The sequence below is a fragment of the Macaca mulatta genome, chromosome 19 (genome assembly GCF_049350105.2).
Source record: "Macaca mulatta isolate MMU2019108-1 chromosome 19, T2T-MMU8v2.0, whole genome shotgun sequence".
Lineage (NCBI taxonomy): Eukaryota > Metazoa > Chordata > Mammalia > Primates > Cercopithecidae > Macaca > Macaca mulatta.
Window position 1 is genome coordinate 5,384,717 of NC_133424.1, and position 13,487 is coordinate 5,398,203.

General features: G+C 56.8%; 1 protein-coding gene across 2 annotated transcripts in view; it reads right to left on the reverse strand.

Annotated features, from left to right (window-relative positions):
- Positions 1-1,654: 1,654 nt before the first annotated feature.
- The window catches only part of SEMA6B (semaphorin 6B), a 41,556-nt gene continuing 29,723 nt past the window's right edge, over positions 1,655-13,487 (reverse strand). For both annotated transcript variants that reach the window (XM_028838633.2, XM_028838632.2), the window contains exons 10-17: positions 12,075-12,292; positions 10,061-10,192; positions 9,383-9,532; positions 7,550-7,732; positions 7,314-7,460; positions 5,397-5,474; positions 5,221-5,279; positions 1,655-3,587 (exon numbers count right to left, since the gene is read on the reverse strand). In XM_028838633.2, the coding sequence (XP_028694466.2) occupies positions 2,662-3,587; positions 5,221-5,279; positions 5,397-5,474; positions 7,314-7,460; positions 7,550-7,732; positions 9,383-9,532; positions 10,061-10,192; positions 12,075-12,292 (1,893 nt within the window). In that variant the 3' untranslated portion in view covers positions 1,655-2,661. The remainder of the gene's footprint in view (positions 3,588-5,220; positions 5,280-5,396; positions 5,475-7,313; positions 7,461-7,549; positions 7,733-9,382; positions 9,533-10,060; positions 10,193-12,074; positions 12,293-13,487) is intronic.

Here is a 13,487-nt window from a genome sequence, read left to right on the forward strand (position 1 = left end):
TCCTATTAAATGCATTTGGAGGCTACAAATTTCCCTTTGAGAACAGCTTTGGCTGCATCTCATGGACTTGGCTACAGAGTGCTTGCATTCTTGTTGAGTTCTAAATATTTAGGTATGATGTGTCAGCTTTATCTGCACCTATGACTTTTTCTTTTCTTTTTTTTTGAGACCGAGTCTTGCACTGTCGCCCAGGCTGGAGTGCAGTGGCACGATCTCGGCTCACTGCAACCTCCACCTCCTGGGTTCAAGCAATTCTCCTGCTTCAGCCTCCCGAGTAGCTGGGAATACAGGCACATGCTACCATGCCCAGCTAATTTTTAAATTTTTTTTTTTTTTTTTTTTTTGAGACGGAGTCTCGCTCTGTCGCCCAGGCTGGAGTGCAGTGGCCAGATCTCAGCTCACTGCAAGCTCCGCCTCCCGGGTTCACGCCATTCTCCTGCCTCAGCCTCCCGAGTAGCTGGGACCACAGGCGCCGCCACCTCGCCCGGCTAATTTTTTGTGTTTTTAGTAGAGACGGGGTTTCGCCGTGTTAGCCAGGATGGTCTCGATCTCCTGACCTTGTGATCTGCCCGTCTCGGCCTCCCAAAGTGCTGGGATTACAGGCTTGAGCCACCGCGCCTGGCCTAAATTTTTTTTTGTAGGAGGAGGCTGGTCTTGAACTGCTGGGCTCAAGGAATCCTCTCAGTCTCTCTGAGCCGTGAGCCACTGCACTCAATCTGTCTTGTACCTTGCCCTGTCCCCAGAGCCCAGCCGTTCGTAGGTCTTAATCAACATGGGCTGAGAGAAAGGAAGGCTTGTGAAATGTGGTGACACAGTAACAAAATGATCCCTTAAAATGAAATCAGATCACATCCCTGCTTAAAACTCTCTGGTGACTTCCTGTCCCACTTAAAACAAAATTCATAAGGCTGGCCGGGCATGGTGGCTCACGCCTGTAATCCCAGCACTTTGGGAGGCCGAGGCGGGCAGATCACCTGAGGTCAGGAGTTCAAGACCAGCCTGACCAATATGATGAAACCCCGTCTCTACTAAAATTACAAAAATTAGCCAGGCATGGTGGTGGGTGCCTGTAGTCCCAGCTACTCGAGAGGCTGAGAAAGGAGAATCACTTGAACCTGGGATGTGGGGGCTGCAGTGAGCCGATCACACCACTGCACTCCAGCCTGGGCGACAGACCGAGACTCCGTCTCAAAAAAAAAAAAGAAAGAAACTGGCTGCTATGCAGATGAAGACGTTCCCACACTCAGCTCCCCAGATTTGTTTTGACCCAGCCTCTTCTTTCTTTCTTTCTTTTTTTGAGATAGTCTTGCTCTGTCACCCCAGGCTGGAGTGCAGTGGTATGACCTCAGCTCACTGAAACCTCTGACTCCCAGATTCAAGCGATTCTCCTGCCTCAGTCGGCCGAGTAGCTGGGATTACAGGCACCCACCACCACACCTGGCTAATTTTTTCGTATTTTTAGTAGAGACAGGGTTTTGCCATGTTGGCCAGGCTGGTCTTGAACTCTTGACCTCAAGTGATCCGCCCACCTCGGCCTCCCAAAGTGCCAGGATTACAGGCCATGAGCCACCACACCTGGCCTGGTCTTGACTTTTGAGGGTGCCCTCCCACCCACGCCACCCCTAGGAGGCAGAGCAGAGCCAGAGTCATGGGGGCCGGTGGTTGTAAACAGAGTTTTATTGATGGGGAGGGGGCTGGGGGAGGCAAACTCCAGAGAGGGTGGAGGACCCAGCCGGCCACGTGGCATGCATGGTCAGCTGGAGGTCAGAGGGGGTAGGTCACAAGGGGACGGGTGGCATGGGAGTCTCTCACCACCCTGGGGCCGTATTTACAGAGGGGCCCCGCCCACCTTCAACGTCCCCCAGGCCCCAAGCCCTTTAGACAGCTGCTGCCGATGTGACTTCTGGACAGGCCCTCCCTGTGTCCCCTGCCTGAAACCCCGGCATTGTCCCCGCTTCCCTCTGCAGAGCGGGGTTCAAACTCCTAACCGGCACCTCGGAGGCCCCCGGCCTTCTGGAAGCCCCAGCGTCGGCTCAGCCAACGCCCAGGCCGCTGGAGGCACCACGATCGTCGCTTGTGGACACACACCCTGCACGCGTGGCCCACCTGACACACACGCCCACAGCAGCCCTCGCTGGCACGCACACGCACGCCCACCTCCCCGGCCCCTTGCACACGAACACGGCACACACACGCACGCACACCCACACACGCCAGGGGCCTGGGTCGGGGAGGGACCTTTCCAGGGGTGGGGGAGGGCTTGAGTCTGCAGCTGTGGCCCCCCATTCCTCACCGGCGTCCAAGCCTCCCCTGCCTGCCGCCACCCCGAGAACGGAGTTGTGCAATTGGTTAGAAAACCGCAAAAGAAACCAAAACTGCAAAAGAAACCAAAACCTACGCGCATAAGGTCAACCTCAAATCCATAGCAAAGTCCTCCCGCCCACCCACCCCCAAACCGTCTCAGCGTCCTGCGGCCCCGGGTGGGGGGAGGGCGAGCTGGTTGTGCTTCCTTGTGGCGGAGAGGGCCCCCTACTCCGCGGGTGGGTCGCGGGGGGGGCTTGAGCACCCACTCGGAGTTGCCCCGGGCCCCGGCGTTCTGGCACCGTCTCTCGCTCCTGGTTCCCGTGGCTGGCACTGCCAAGGCATCGGGGGGCCCCTGGCCTAGGGCACGGGGGGCGCAGTCCTGTCCGCCCCCCCATAGGGGAGGAGGTGGGCCAAGTCTGTGCCGGGCCGGGCGTGGCAGCCGCGGTGGCGGTCCCCAGGCCGGGCCTCGCCGCTGTTGAACGTGTGGGTGCGGCGCAGGGTGGCGGCTGGAGGGGCGTGGGGGCCCGGCGGCCTCCGCAGGCTGCCCGTCGGGGGCGGGCTCCAGGGCCGCGGGAGGCCATCGGCGGCTGAGGCTGGGTCCAAGGGGCCCGTGGGCGCCGACACCACCCGCCGGCGGTCCGGGCTGGCGTGGGGGGTGAGCGGGAAGTCGCCGTGGGAGGCGCGGCCGGGCCGGGCAGCATAGAGGCGGGCGTCGGGGGTCGGCTCCCCAGGCGCAGAGGGCTGCTCGGGGGCCCGGGAGGGCGCCAGAAGTAGGAGGGAGGACGAAGCGGAGGCGGGGAGCAGGGGGTGGCCGTGGTCCCAGGCGCGGGGGCCCAGGGCGTGGGGGTGCGGGTGCGGGGTGGGCAGGCGCTTCTGCGGCAGCGGCGTCTGCTCGGGCGTGGGCAGCAGCCCCGAGTCCAGGTCGTGGGGCCCGCCCTGCAGCAGCGTGGCCTTGGCCCAGCCGTTCTGCATCAGGGGCGCCAGCAGGGCCTCGGGGGGAACCCCGGCGCCGCCGCCGCCTCCGCCCCGGCCCCCGGGACCCTGCGCCCTGCGCTCGCCCAGGCGGCTGACGCTCAGCACCGCCTCGCCCGCCCCGTGCGCCAGGATGGCCTCCTTGTCCTTGCGCCGGGCCAGCTCCCGCCTCTCACGGAGGCCCACGAACCAGCCCACGCTGAAGCCGGACACCACGGCTCCCACCACGAAGGCCGCCACCGACGATGTCACCAGCAGGTTCACCGACACCAGCCCCGCGCGGTCCTCTGAGAGGCTGGCCCGCAGGAGTCCTAGCGGGGGAGCACAGGGGGGTTAGCGGGGCCGAGGGGGGGCCCGGGCACCTCTCCTACCTCCTCAGGCCCTCTGTCCTCTTTTTCATTATTTTTATTTGTTGTTATTATTATTTTATTTTTATTTTTATTTATTTATTTATTTTTTTTTGAGAGGGAGTCTCGCTCTGTTGCCCAGGCTGGAGTGCAGTGATGCGATCTCAGCTCACTGCAAGCTCTGCCTCCCGGGTTCACGCCATTCTCCTGCCTCAGCCTCCCGAGTAGCTAGGACCACAGGCGCCACCGCACCAGGCTAATTTTTTGTATTTTTAGTAGAGATGGGGTTTCATCGTGTTAGCCAAGATGGTCTCGATCTCCTGACCCCATGATCCGCCCACCTCGGCCTCCCAAAGTGCTGGGATTACAGGCGTGAGCCACTGTGCCCGGCCTTTTTATTATTTTTTTAGATGGAGTCTTACTTTGTGTGCCAGGCTGGAGTGCAGTGGGGTGATCTCGACTCTTTGCAACCTCCACCTCCCAGGTTCAAGTGATTCTCCTGCCTTAGCCTCTAGAGTAGCTGGGACTACAGGTGCACGCCACCACGTGGACCCAGCTAATTTTTGTATTTTTAGTAGAGACAGGGTTTCACCATGTTGGCCAGGCTGGTCTCAAACTCCTGATCTCGTGATCCGCCCATCTCTGCCTCCCAAAGTGCTGGGATTACAGGCATGAGCCACCTCACCTGGCCTAATTGTTTTATTTTTAAATTTTTTTGTTTTTGTTTTGAGACAGAGTCCCCCAGGCTGCAGTGCAGTGGTGCAGCTCAGTGCGACCCTGCCTCCAGATACCTCTGTTTTATTAAAGACAGGATCTCGGCCAGGCACGGTGGCTCACACCTGTAATCCCAGCATTTTGGGAGGCTGAGGCGGGCAGATCACCTGACGTCAGGAGTTTGAGACCAGCCTGGCCAACAAGTCAACTGAACCCAGGAGATGGAGGTTGCAGTGAGCTGAGATCACACCACTGTACTCTAGCCTGGGTGACAGAGTAAAACTCTGTCTCAAAAAAAAAAAAAAAAAAAAAGACAGATTCTTGCTCTGTTGCCCAAGCTGGAGTGCAGTGGCCTGACCACAGTTCATTGCAGCCTCCACCTCCCTGGCTCAAGCGATCCTCCTGCCTCAGCCTCCCGAGTAGCTGGGACTACAGGCATGCACTGCCACGTCTGGATTATTTTTGGGTTTCTGTTTTAGAGACAGGGTTTCACTATGTTGCCCAGGCTGGTCTCGAACTCCTGACCTCAAGTGACCCTCCTGTCTTGGCCACTCAGAATGCTGGGATTATAGGCAGGAGTTGCCACCGCCGGGCCCCTTCTGTCCTATTGAAGTTTGTCTGTCTGCCTTCTGTTGTCTCTTCGTCCTTGTCAAAGCCTGTTTCTTGGTGTGTCTGTCTTCTGGGGTCTCTGTTCTTCCCCTATCTCCCTCCCCAATAACCTTTAGAAAGGCATAGAAAGACCTTTCCATGCCTTTCTAAAGCTCTGATGGAGTCCAGTTTCCCCACCCACCTCCCAGAGGATTCGAGGGTCCTGTAGCCTCCTCCCTCCCCTCCCCCATGGTAGTGGGGGAGGGGGTCTTAGCCTGCCATTCTCCCAACTCACCTGTGCAGTCCCCTAAGCCTGAGGTGCTGGCCCCGGACACGTCCTGCTCAAAGGTGGCTCTAATGGGGAGAGGAGGCACCGTCAGCAGAGGCCCCTTTCACAGTCAGAGATCCAGGGGATCCTGGATCATGGGCGGGTCTGACACACCCTCCACCCACCTCCCTCTCCCACAGTACCTGGTGCCTGGGCTGAGGAAGATGCAGGAGCCATCTGGGGCCCACCCGCAGTAGGGGTCCTGACTGCCGATACAGTTCCTAGAGCAGACCAGGGACCGAATGGGACAAGTGTCCAAGTCACTCACACAGCCTCAATGGTGATGGTGACCTGTGGGCCCTGTTCCAAGCACCTGCCTCTTTATTTTTATTTTATTTATTTATTTATTTTTGAGACGGAATTTCACTCTTGTTGCCCAGGCTGGAGTGTAGTGGCAGCATCTTGGTTCACTGCAACCTCTGCCTCCCAGGTTCAAGCAATTCTGCTGCCTCAGCCTCCCAGGTAGCAGGGATTACAGGCACATACCACCATACCTGGCTAATCTTTGCATTTTTAGTAGAGTCAGGGTTTCACCAGGTTGGCCATGCTGGTCTGGAACTCCTGACCTCAGGTGATCCATCCGCCTCAGACTCCCAAAGTAGTGGGATTACAGGTGCGAGCCACCATGCCTGGCGTTTTTTTAATTTTTAAATTAAAAAAATTTTTTTTTGGCCGGGCACGGTGGCTCAAGCCTGTAATCCCAGCACTTTGGGAGGCCGAGACGGGTGGATCACGAGGTCAGGAGATCGAGACCATCCTGGCTAACACGATGAAACCCCGTCTCTACTAAAAAATACAAAAAACTAGCCGGGCGAGGTGGCAGGCGCCTGTAGTCCCAGCTACTTGGGAGGCTGAGGCAGGAGAATGGCGTGAACCTGGGAGGTGGAGCTTGCAGTGAGCTGAGATCTGGCCACTGCACTCCAGCCTGGGCAACAGAGCGAGACTCTGTCTCAAAAAAAAAAAAAAAAAAAAAAAAAAAAAAAAAATTTTTTTAAATTAAAATTTAATTTTTTTTTTAAGAGACAGGGTCATGCTCTGTCACTCAGGCTGGAGTACAGTGGCATGATCATAGTTCACTGCAGCCTCAACCTCCCAGGCTCAAGTGATCCTCCTGCCTCAGCTTTCTGAGTAGTTGGGACCACAGATGTGTGCCACCACGCCCTGCTGACTTTTTTTTTTTTAGAGACAGGGTCTCACTATGCTGTGTTGCCCAGACTGGTCTCGAACTCCTGGGCTCAAGCAGCAGTCCTCCTGCCTTGGCCTTCCAAAGTGCCGGGACGACAGGCGTGAGCTATGAAGCCCAGTCCCTCCTCTTAATAGCAACTCCTGGAGTCCTTAGAACAAACCCGTGTGCAGGACACTGTTCACTCCCCATTTTACAGGTAAGTGAACTGAGGCTCCAGAAAGTAAAGTCTGCCCAAGCGGCAGAGCTGAGATGGGAGGCCAGGCCTCGTGCCAGAGGCTGTGCCCTTGGACTTGGAGCCACTGGGTCATCGTGGCGATAACGGTGGGCAGGAGGCAGGGTCCTCTGCACTGACGGCTCACACGGAGCCCAGGCGTGCGCCAGCACTGGCATGCATCCTAGCTTTCCTCCCATTTTAGAGACAGGGAAACAGCCTCCGCCGTGGTCCCTGGTTCTCCTTCCCCAGCAGTCTCCTCCTGGAGCAGCCACCAGAGGGCACCTGTAAGCACCGGAGTCACGGCCAGTCCCTCCTCTGCCTGCAACCCTACATGGCTCCCACCTCCCTCGAGGTCAAAGCCCAAGTCCTCCCTGAGGCCCACAAAGCTCTGCACAAACCGCCCCGTCCCCTCCCATCCCCTCCCCGTCCTCCCCTCCTCCCTCTCTCCCCCTTGCTCATTCTGCTGCAGCCACACCGGCCACCTCACTGTTCTTCCAACACACCAGGCGTGGTCCTGCCCCTGGGCCTTGCATGGGCCGTGCCCTCTGCCCAGCTCAATGACTAGGATGTTGTTGGGCTGTTGATTGGAACCCAGCTCTCCCTCCCTGTGCCCATCCTCCCTCATTTCCTGCCCATGGCGGGCCTGGGGTAGACACTCACTTCATACACCCAGAGTACTGCTGGCAGCGAGCCACGGGCACTCGGACCACGCAGCGGGGGAAGGCAGCCAGCAGGCCCCCTGAAGCTGCGTCCAGCTCCAAGCTCAGCAGCCGCTGCCCTGTCTCGCCACCGCCCGGCCGTCCACACCTGGGGACAAGCAGAGTGGTGAGGCTGAGGGCAACTCAGCCCATCTCCCCTCCTGCTGGCGACCCCTCCCCATCTTTGCCTGGACCCACCTGTCTGGCCGGTAGGTCTCAAACTCTTCCAGGAAGACACTGAGCCCAGATGTCCCTGAGGTACTGGCGTTGGGCCGGACGAGGAACTTGAGGACGGTCCCTGCCTCAGAACCCAGGAAGACAACAGTCTGGTTGCCCCAGGGGCCGGCTCCCACGTCCACAGCCACTCGAGTCAGCTGGTGCCTGGGGGACAGGGCAGGGGAGGGTCAGGCTGGCCCCATATCCCCCAGGGGTCCTCCAGCCACCACCTGCCACCAACACGGGCATGGGCATGGTTACACGGGTGCACACAGTGACACATCACGTGACAGCAACAAATGCGTGTGTGCATGGATGCCGGAGACATGGGTGATCACACAGGCACGTGGGCACACTCGCCAGAAACATAACCCCAAACCAGACTCTACTTGGCCTTGTCGCTTTTGTTGAGACAGAGTCTCGTTCTGTCGCCCAGGCTGGAGTGCAGTGGCACAATCTCAGCTCACTGCAACCTCCGCCTCCCAGGTTCAAGCGATTCTCTTACGTCAGCCTCCTGAGTAGCGGGGACTATAGGTGCGTGCCATCACGCCTGGCCAATTTTTGTTTTGTTTTGTTTTGTTTTTGAGACGGAGTCTTGCTCTGTGCCCCAGGCTGGAGTGCAGTGGCGCGATCTCGGCTCACTGCAAGCTCCGCCCCGTCGGGTTCATGCCATTCTCCTGCCTCAGCCTCCCAAGTAGCTGGGACTACAGGCGCCCGCCACCTCGCCCGGCTAATTTTCTTGTATTTTTAGTAGAGACGGGGTTTTACCGTGTTAGCCAGGATGGTCTCGATCTCCTGACCTCGTGATCCGCCCATCTCGGCCTCCCAAAGTGCTGGGATTACAGGCTTGAGCCACCGCGCCCGGCCTTGTTTTGTTTTCTTGAGACAGAGTCTCGCTCTGTCGCCCAGGCTGTAGTGCAGTGACGCGATCTCGGCTCACTGCATCCTCTGCCTCCTGGGTTCAAGCGATTCTCCCGCCTCAGCCTCCCAAGTAGCTGGGACTACAGGCGCCCGCCACCACGCCCAGCTGATTATTTTTGTATTTTTAGTAGAGACGGGGTTTCACCATTTGGCCAGGCTGGTTTCAAACTCCTGACCTCAAGTGATCCTCCCACCTCGGCCTCCCAAAGTGCTGGGATTACAGGCGTGGGCCACTGTGCCCGGCCCCCCTTTCTCCTGATGTGTATGTGTGTCTGTGTACCTTTTAGTCTCTTTCTCTGTGTCTCTTCCCTGTCTGTCTCTTTGGGTGTCTGTCTCTGATTATCTCTCTCCTTGTCTCTGTCTCTCTCCTCCTTTGTTCTCCTAGTGTGTGTCTGTCTGTCTGTCTGTCTGTCTACCTCTTTTTTTTTTTTTTTTTTGAGACGTAGTCTCCCGCTGGCCCAAGGTTGGAGTGCAGTGGCATGATCTTGGCTCACTGGGTTCAAGTGATTCTCCTGCCTCGGCCTCCCGAGTAGCTGGGACTACAGGCACCTGCCACCACGCCCGGCTAATTTTTGTATTTTAAGTAGAGACGAGGTTTCTCCATGTTGGCCAGGGTGGTCTCAAACTCCTGGCCTTAGGTGATCTGGCCGCCTCGGCCTCCCAAAGTGCTGGGATTACAAGCATGAGCCACTGTGCCTGGCACCCTGCCTGTCACCTCTTGATGCCTCTCTATCTCTTTATTCTCTATCTCTCTCCTAGTGTCTCTCCATCTTTCCCTCTCTGTCTGTGTCTCTGTCTCCAGCTCTCTGGGCAGCGCCGGCAGCCATGGGCTCAGCTGTGTTGAGCATCTGCATCCTCTCTCCCCTCGCCACGCCGTGCCCCTCCAGGACTGACCTCATCAGGGTCCGCACGATCCAGGGCGCGTGGCCCAGCGAGGGCACCGCCTCGTCCATCAGAGGGTGGGTCTTGACAAAGTTTAGGATGTCGTCCGGCAGGGCGCTGGAGGCATTGTACTGCATCCCGGGGGCTGCGCAGCACCCAGGCCTGGGGGTGGCAAAGGGTGTGGTCAGGAAGAACGCAAAGGTCCTCATAAAGGGGACTGGTTCACCAGGGGTACCCATTGCTTTGCCCAACGGCCCTCAGTTTTTTTTTCTTTTTTTTTTTTTGAGACGGAATCTCAATCTGTCGCCCAGGCTGGAGTGCTTTGGCTCACTGCAACCTCCACCTCCTGGGTTCAAGCGATTCTCCTCCTCAGCCACCCGAGTGGCTGGCATTACAGGCATAGTGCCACCACGCCCAGCTAATTTTTGTATTTTTAGTATAGACAGGGTTTCGCCACGTTGGTCAGGCTGGTCTGAAACCCTTAACCTCAGGTGATCCGCCCACCTCAGCCTCCCAGAGTGCTGGGATTACAGGCGTGAGCCACCGCGCCCAGCCTCAGTTTTTCCTATTTGCATAATGGGTACAGCTGAACTCAGCATCAGCTAAATAACCACCTGGAAGCCTCAGTCCCCGGCCCTGGGGATCAGGACCTCATCTGGGCACGTGACTCAGGATGGGGGGGATTCTCACCGGGGTCGAGGCACCTGATCCTCCGGCACCGGCGTCCAGATGGACTCGGGGGACTTCTGCTCTCGGAAGCGGCCTTCAAACACAGCCGCCACCTGTGTCATGTCAAAGGCGCAGACAGCCGAGCCAGGGATGCTGAGGGGTTGGGATGAAAGAATTTGGTGAGCCCAGTGGGAGGCCCCATCTCAGACAATCACATGCAGGAGCCTCTGTCTGCAGGATCCAGCGAATCTTCGGTCTTCCTGCGCCAGAGAGATCCCGTGTCCCTCCCGCATCTGTCAAATGCAGCCGTTCCTCCTAAGTAACATCTCAGATGATTGGACCACAGTTCAGGGTCTAAGTAACATCTCAGATGATTGGACCACAGTTCAGGGTCTAAGTAACATCTCAGATTGGACCACAGTTCAGGGTCTAAGTAACATCTCAGATTGGACCACAGTTCAGGGTCTACGAGGCCGCCCCCTGTCCAGGCCCCCATCCCTGTTTCATTGGATGTCCTGCCTCCCCACTGCCACTGTTAGAACCCATTCCCCAGCAAGCTTTTTCTTTTTTTGAGACCCAGTCTTGCTCTGTCGCCCAGGCTGGAGTGCAGTGGTGTGATCTCGGGTCACTGTAACCTACACCACCCGGCTTCAAGCAATTCTCCTGCCTCAGCCTCCCAAGTAGCTGGAATTACAGGTGCCTGCCACCACACCCAGCCAATTTTTGTATTTTTAGTAGAGACGGGGTTTCACCATGTTGGCCAGGCTGGTTTCAAACTCCTGACCTCAAGTGATCTGCCCTCCTCAGCCTCTCAAAGTGCTGGGATTACAGGCATGAGCCACTGTGCCTGGCCCACAAGCAGGCTTTTTAAAAACGAAAATCTGGGCCGGGTACAGTGGCCCACGTCTGTAATTCCAGCACTTTGGGAGGTCATGGAGGGTGGATCACGAGGTCAGGAGTTTGAGACCAGCCTGACCAAAGTGGAGAAACCCCGTCTCTACTAAGAATACAAAATAAGCCGGGCATGGTGGCATGCGCCAGTAATCCCAGCTACTCAGGAGGCTGAAGCAGGAGAATTGCTTGAACTGGGGAGGCAGAGGTTGTGGTGAGCCAAGATCGTACCACTGCACTCCAGCCTGGGCAACAAGAGTGAAACTCCGTCTCAAAAAAAAAAAACCAAATCGCCGGGTGCGGGGGCTCACGCCTGTAATCCCAGCACTTTGGGAGGCCGAGGCGGGTGGATCACAAGGTTAGGAGTTCAAGACCAGCCTGGCCAAGATGGTGAAACGCCATTTCTACTAAAAATACAAAAAAAGTTAGCCAGGAGTGGTGGTAGGTGCCTGTAATCCCAGCCACTTGGGAGGCTGAGGCAGAGAAATGCTTGAACCCAGGAGGCGGAGGTTGCAGTGAGCCGAGATAGTGCCACTGCACTCCAGCCTGGGCGACAGAGCGAGACTCGTCTCAAAAACAAACAAACAAACAAAAATGCAAATCTGATCTCATCCCTCTTGCTCTTTACTCTTCCATGACTCCCAGTGCTCTCAGGAAAAAGCCGAGGTTTCTGCCTGCAGCTCACAAGGCCTTGCCTGATCCATCCTATCACTTCCCTGCCCTCGTGTTGTCCATTCTCCCCTGGTTCCCTTCCCACACAGGCCCTCTCGAGATTCCTTAAATATACCGAACTCACTGCAGCCTCAGGACCTTTGCATGTGCTGTTTCTCCAACTTTGAACACCCTTCCCTCTTCCTCCATCTCACACCTGAAGCCTAGCTCCAATGTCCCCTCCTCCAGGAAGCCCTCCCTGCTCCTCTCCCCAAAGGCAGAGGATGAGGATATCTCTGGCCCAGTTCTGACCAAAGGGACTTAGAGGGTCATTGTCAGCTTGTCTCACCCCAGCCTGCGGCCGAGGCCTCTCAGGGGTCTAATCCAGTGGTGCCCAACCTAGGACCCTGGGCATATCTGAGGAGTGAATGCAAGCCCTCTCTACCCATGCCTACCAAATGCTCCCAGCTCGCTCCCATTGGTGGGTGCTGACCTGTTGCTGGGCGTGGAAAACACAGCCAGGACCACGGGCCGGCCCCCGAGGCTGACCACGCTTGTGACAGCCTGCAGCACGTTGAAGTAGAAGTGGGAATCCCCGGGCACAGAGCAGTTGAGCCGCGCCTTCAGGAAGGACGTCCACTGCTTCTCCAGCACGCGGGGGGAGCCTCCCACGTCGTTCTTGCACACTCGGGCCACGCGGGACACCACCACCTGGGCGTGACAGTGGACAGACGGAGGCCTGAGCTCTGTGTCCCAGGAAGGGCTGCTCACAGGCTGTACCACCCACCACCCAAGCCGGGATGGAGGAGTCTGACCCTGGCTCTGGTGGGACCCCGGCCAGTCACCGTTCCTCTCTGGGCACCGGCTTCCCTTGCAGAAATCCCCAGTGGGAATGTCAGTGATGATAATAGCAACAGTGACAACCGTAATCATCACTGCTTCCGTGAAGAAATGTTTTATTCTCACATCTCTTACACTCTTTCTGAGGGCTGCCTACTGATATCCCCCCATCGTACATATGGGGAAACTGATAAGAGGCACGGATAAAAGGAAGGGACTGGCCAAGGTCCCAATAGTAGTTAGTGGCAGTCTGTGCACTTCAGCACAGGATGCCTGGATGGATGGATGAGTGGATGAATAGATGGATGGATGATTACAATAGAGGGATGAGTGGGTGGATGGATAAATGAATACGTCTGAAAAAGGATGATAGATAATGGAGGAGATGATGACAGAGGACAAGGTAATTAGGCAGTTGGCAGATAAGTAGATGGATGGGTGGGTGGATGGATGAACAGATGGATGGAGAGAAAGCTAGGTGAATGGATGGACGGATGCATGGATAGGTGAATAAGTGCATGAATGAATGGATGGATAAGTGGGTGGATGGATGGATGGATGGATGGATGGATGGATGGGTGGGTGGATGGAAGGAAGGAAGGAAGGAAGGATGGGTGAGTTGGGTGAGTGGATGGTTGGATCAGTGAGTGGGTGGGTGGATGGATGGGTGTGTGGGTGAATGGGCAGATAAATGGATGGATAGATGGGTGGGTGCATAGATGATGAGTGTGTGGATGAGATGGATGGATGCATGGGATGGAAGGGTGGATGGATGAATGGATGGTGGATGGATTGGCAGATGGATGGACAGATGAATGATGGATGGATGGATGGGTGGTTGGATAGGTAGATGGATGAATGGATGGGTGGATGGATGGATGGATGAATGATGGATGGATGGATGGATGTGTAGGTGGATGGGCAGATAAATGGATGAATAGATGGGTGGGTGCATAGATGATGAGTGTGTGGATGAGATGGATGGATGCATGGGATGGAAGGGTGGATGGATGAATGGATGGTGGATGGATTGGCAGATGGATGGACAGATGAATGATGGATGGAT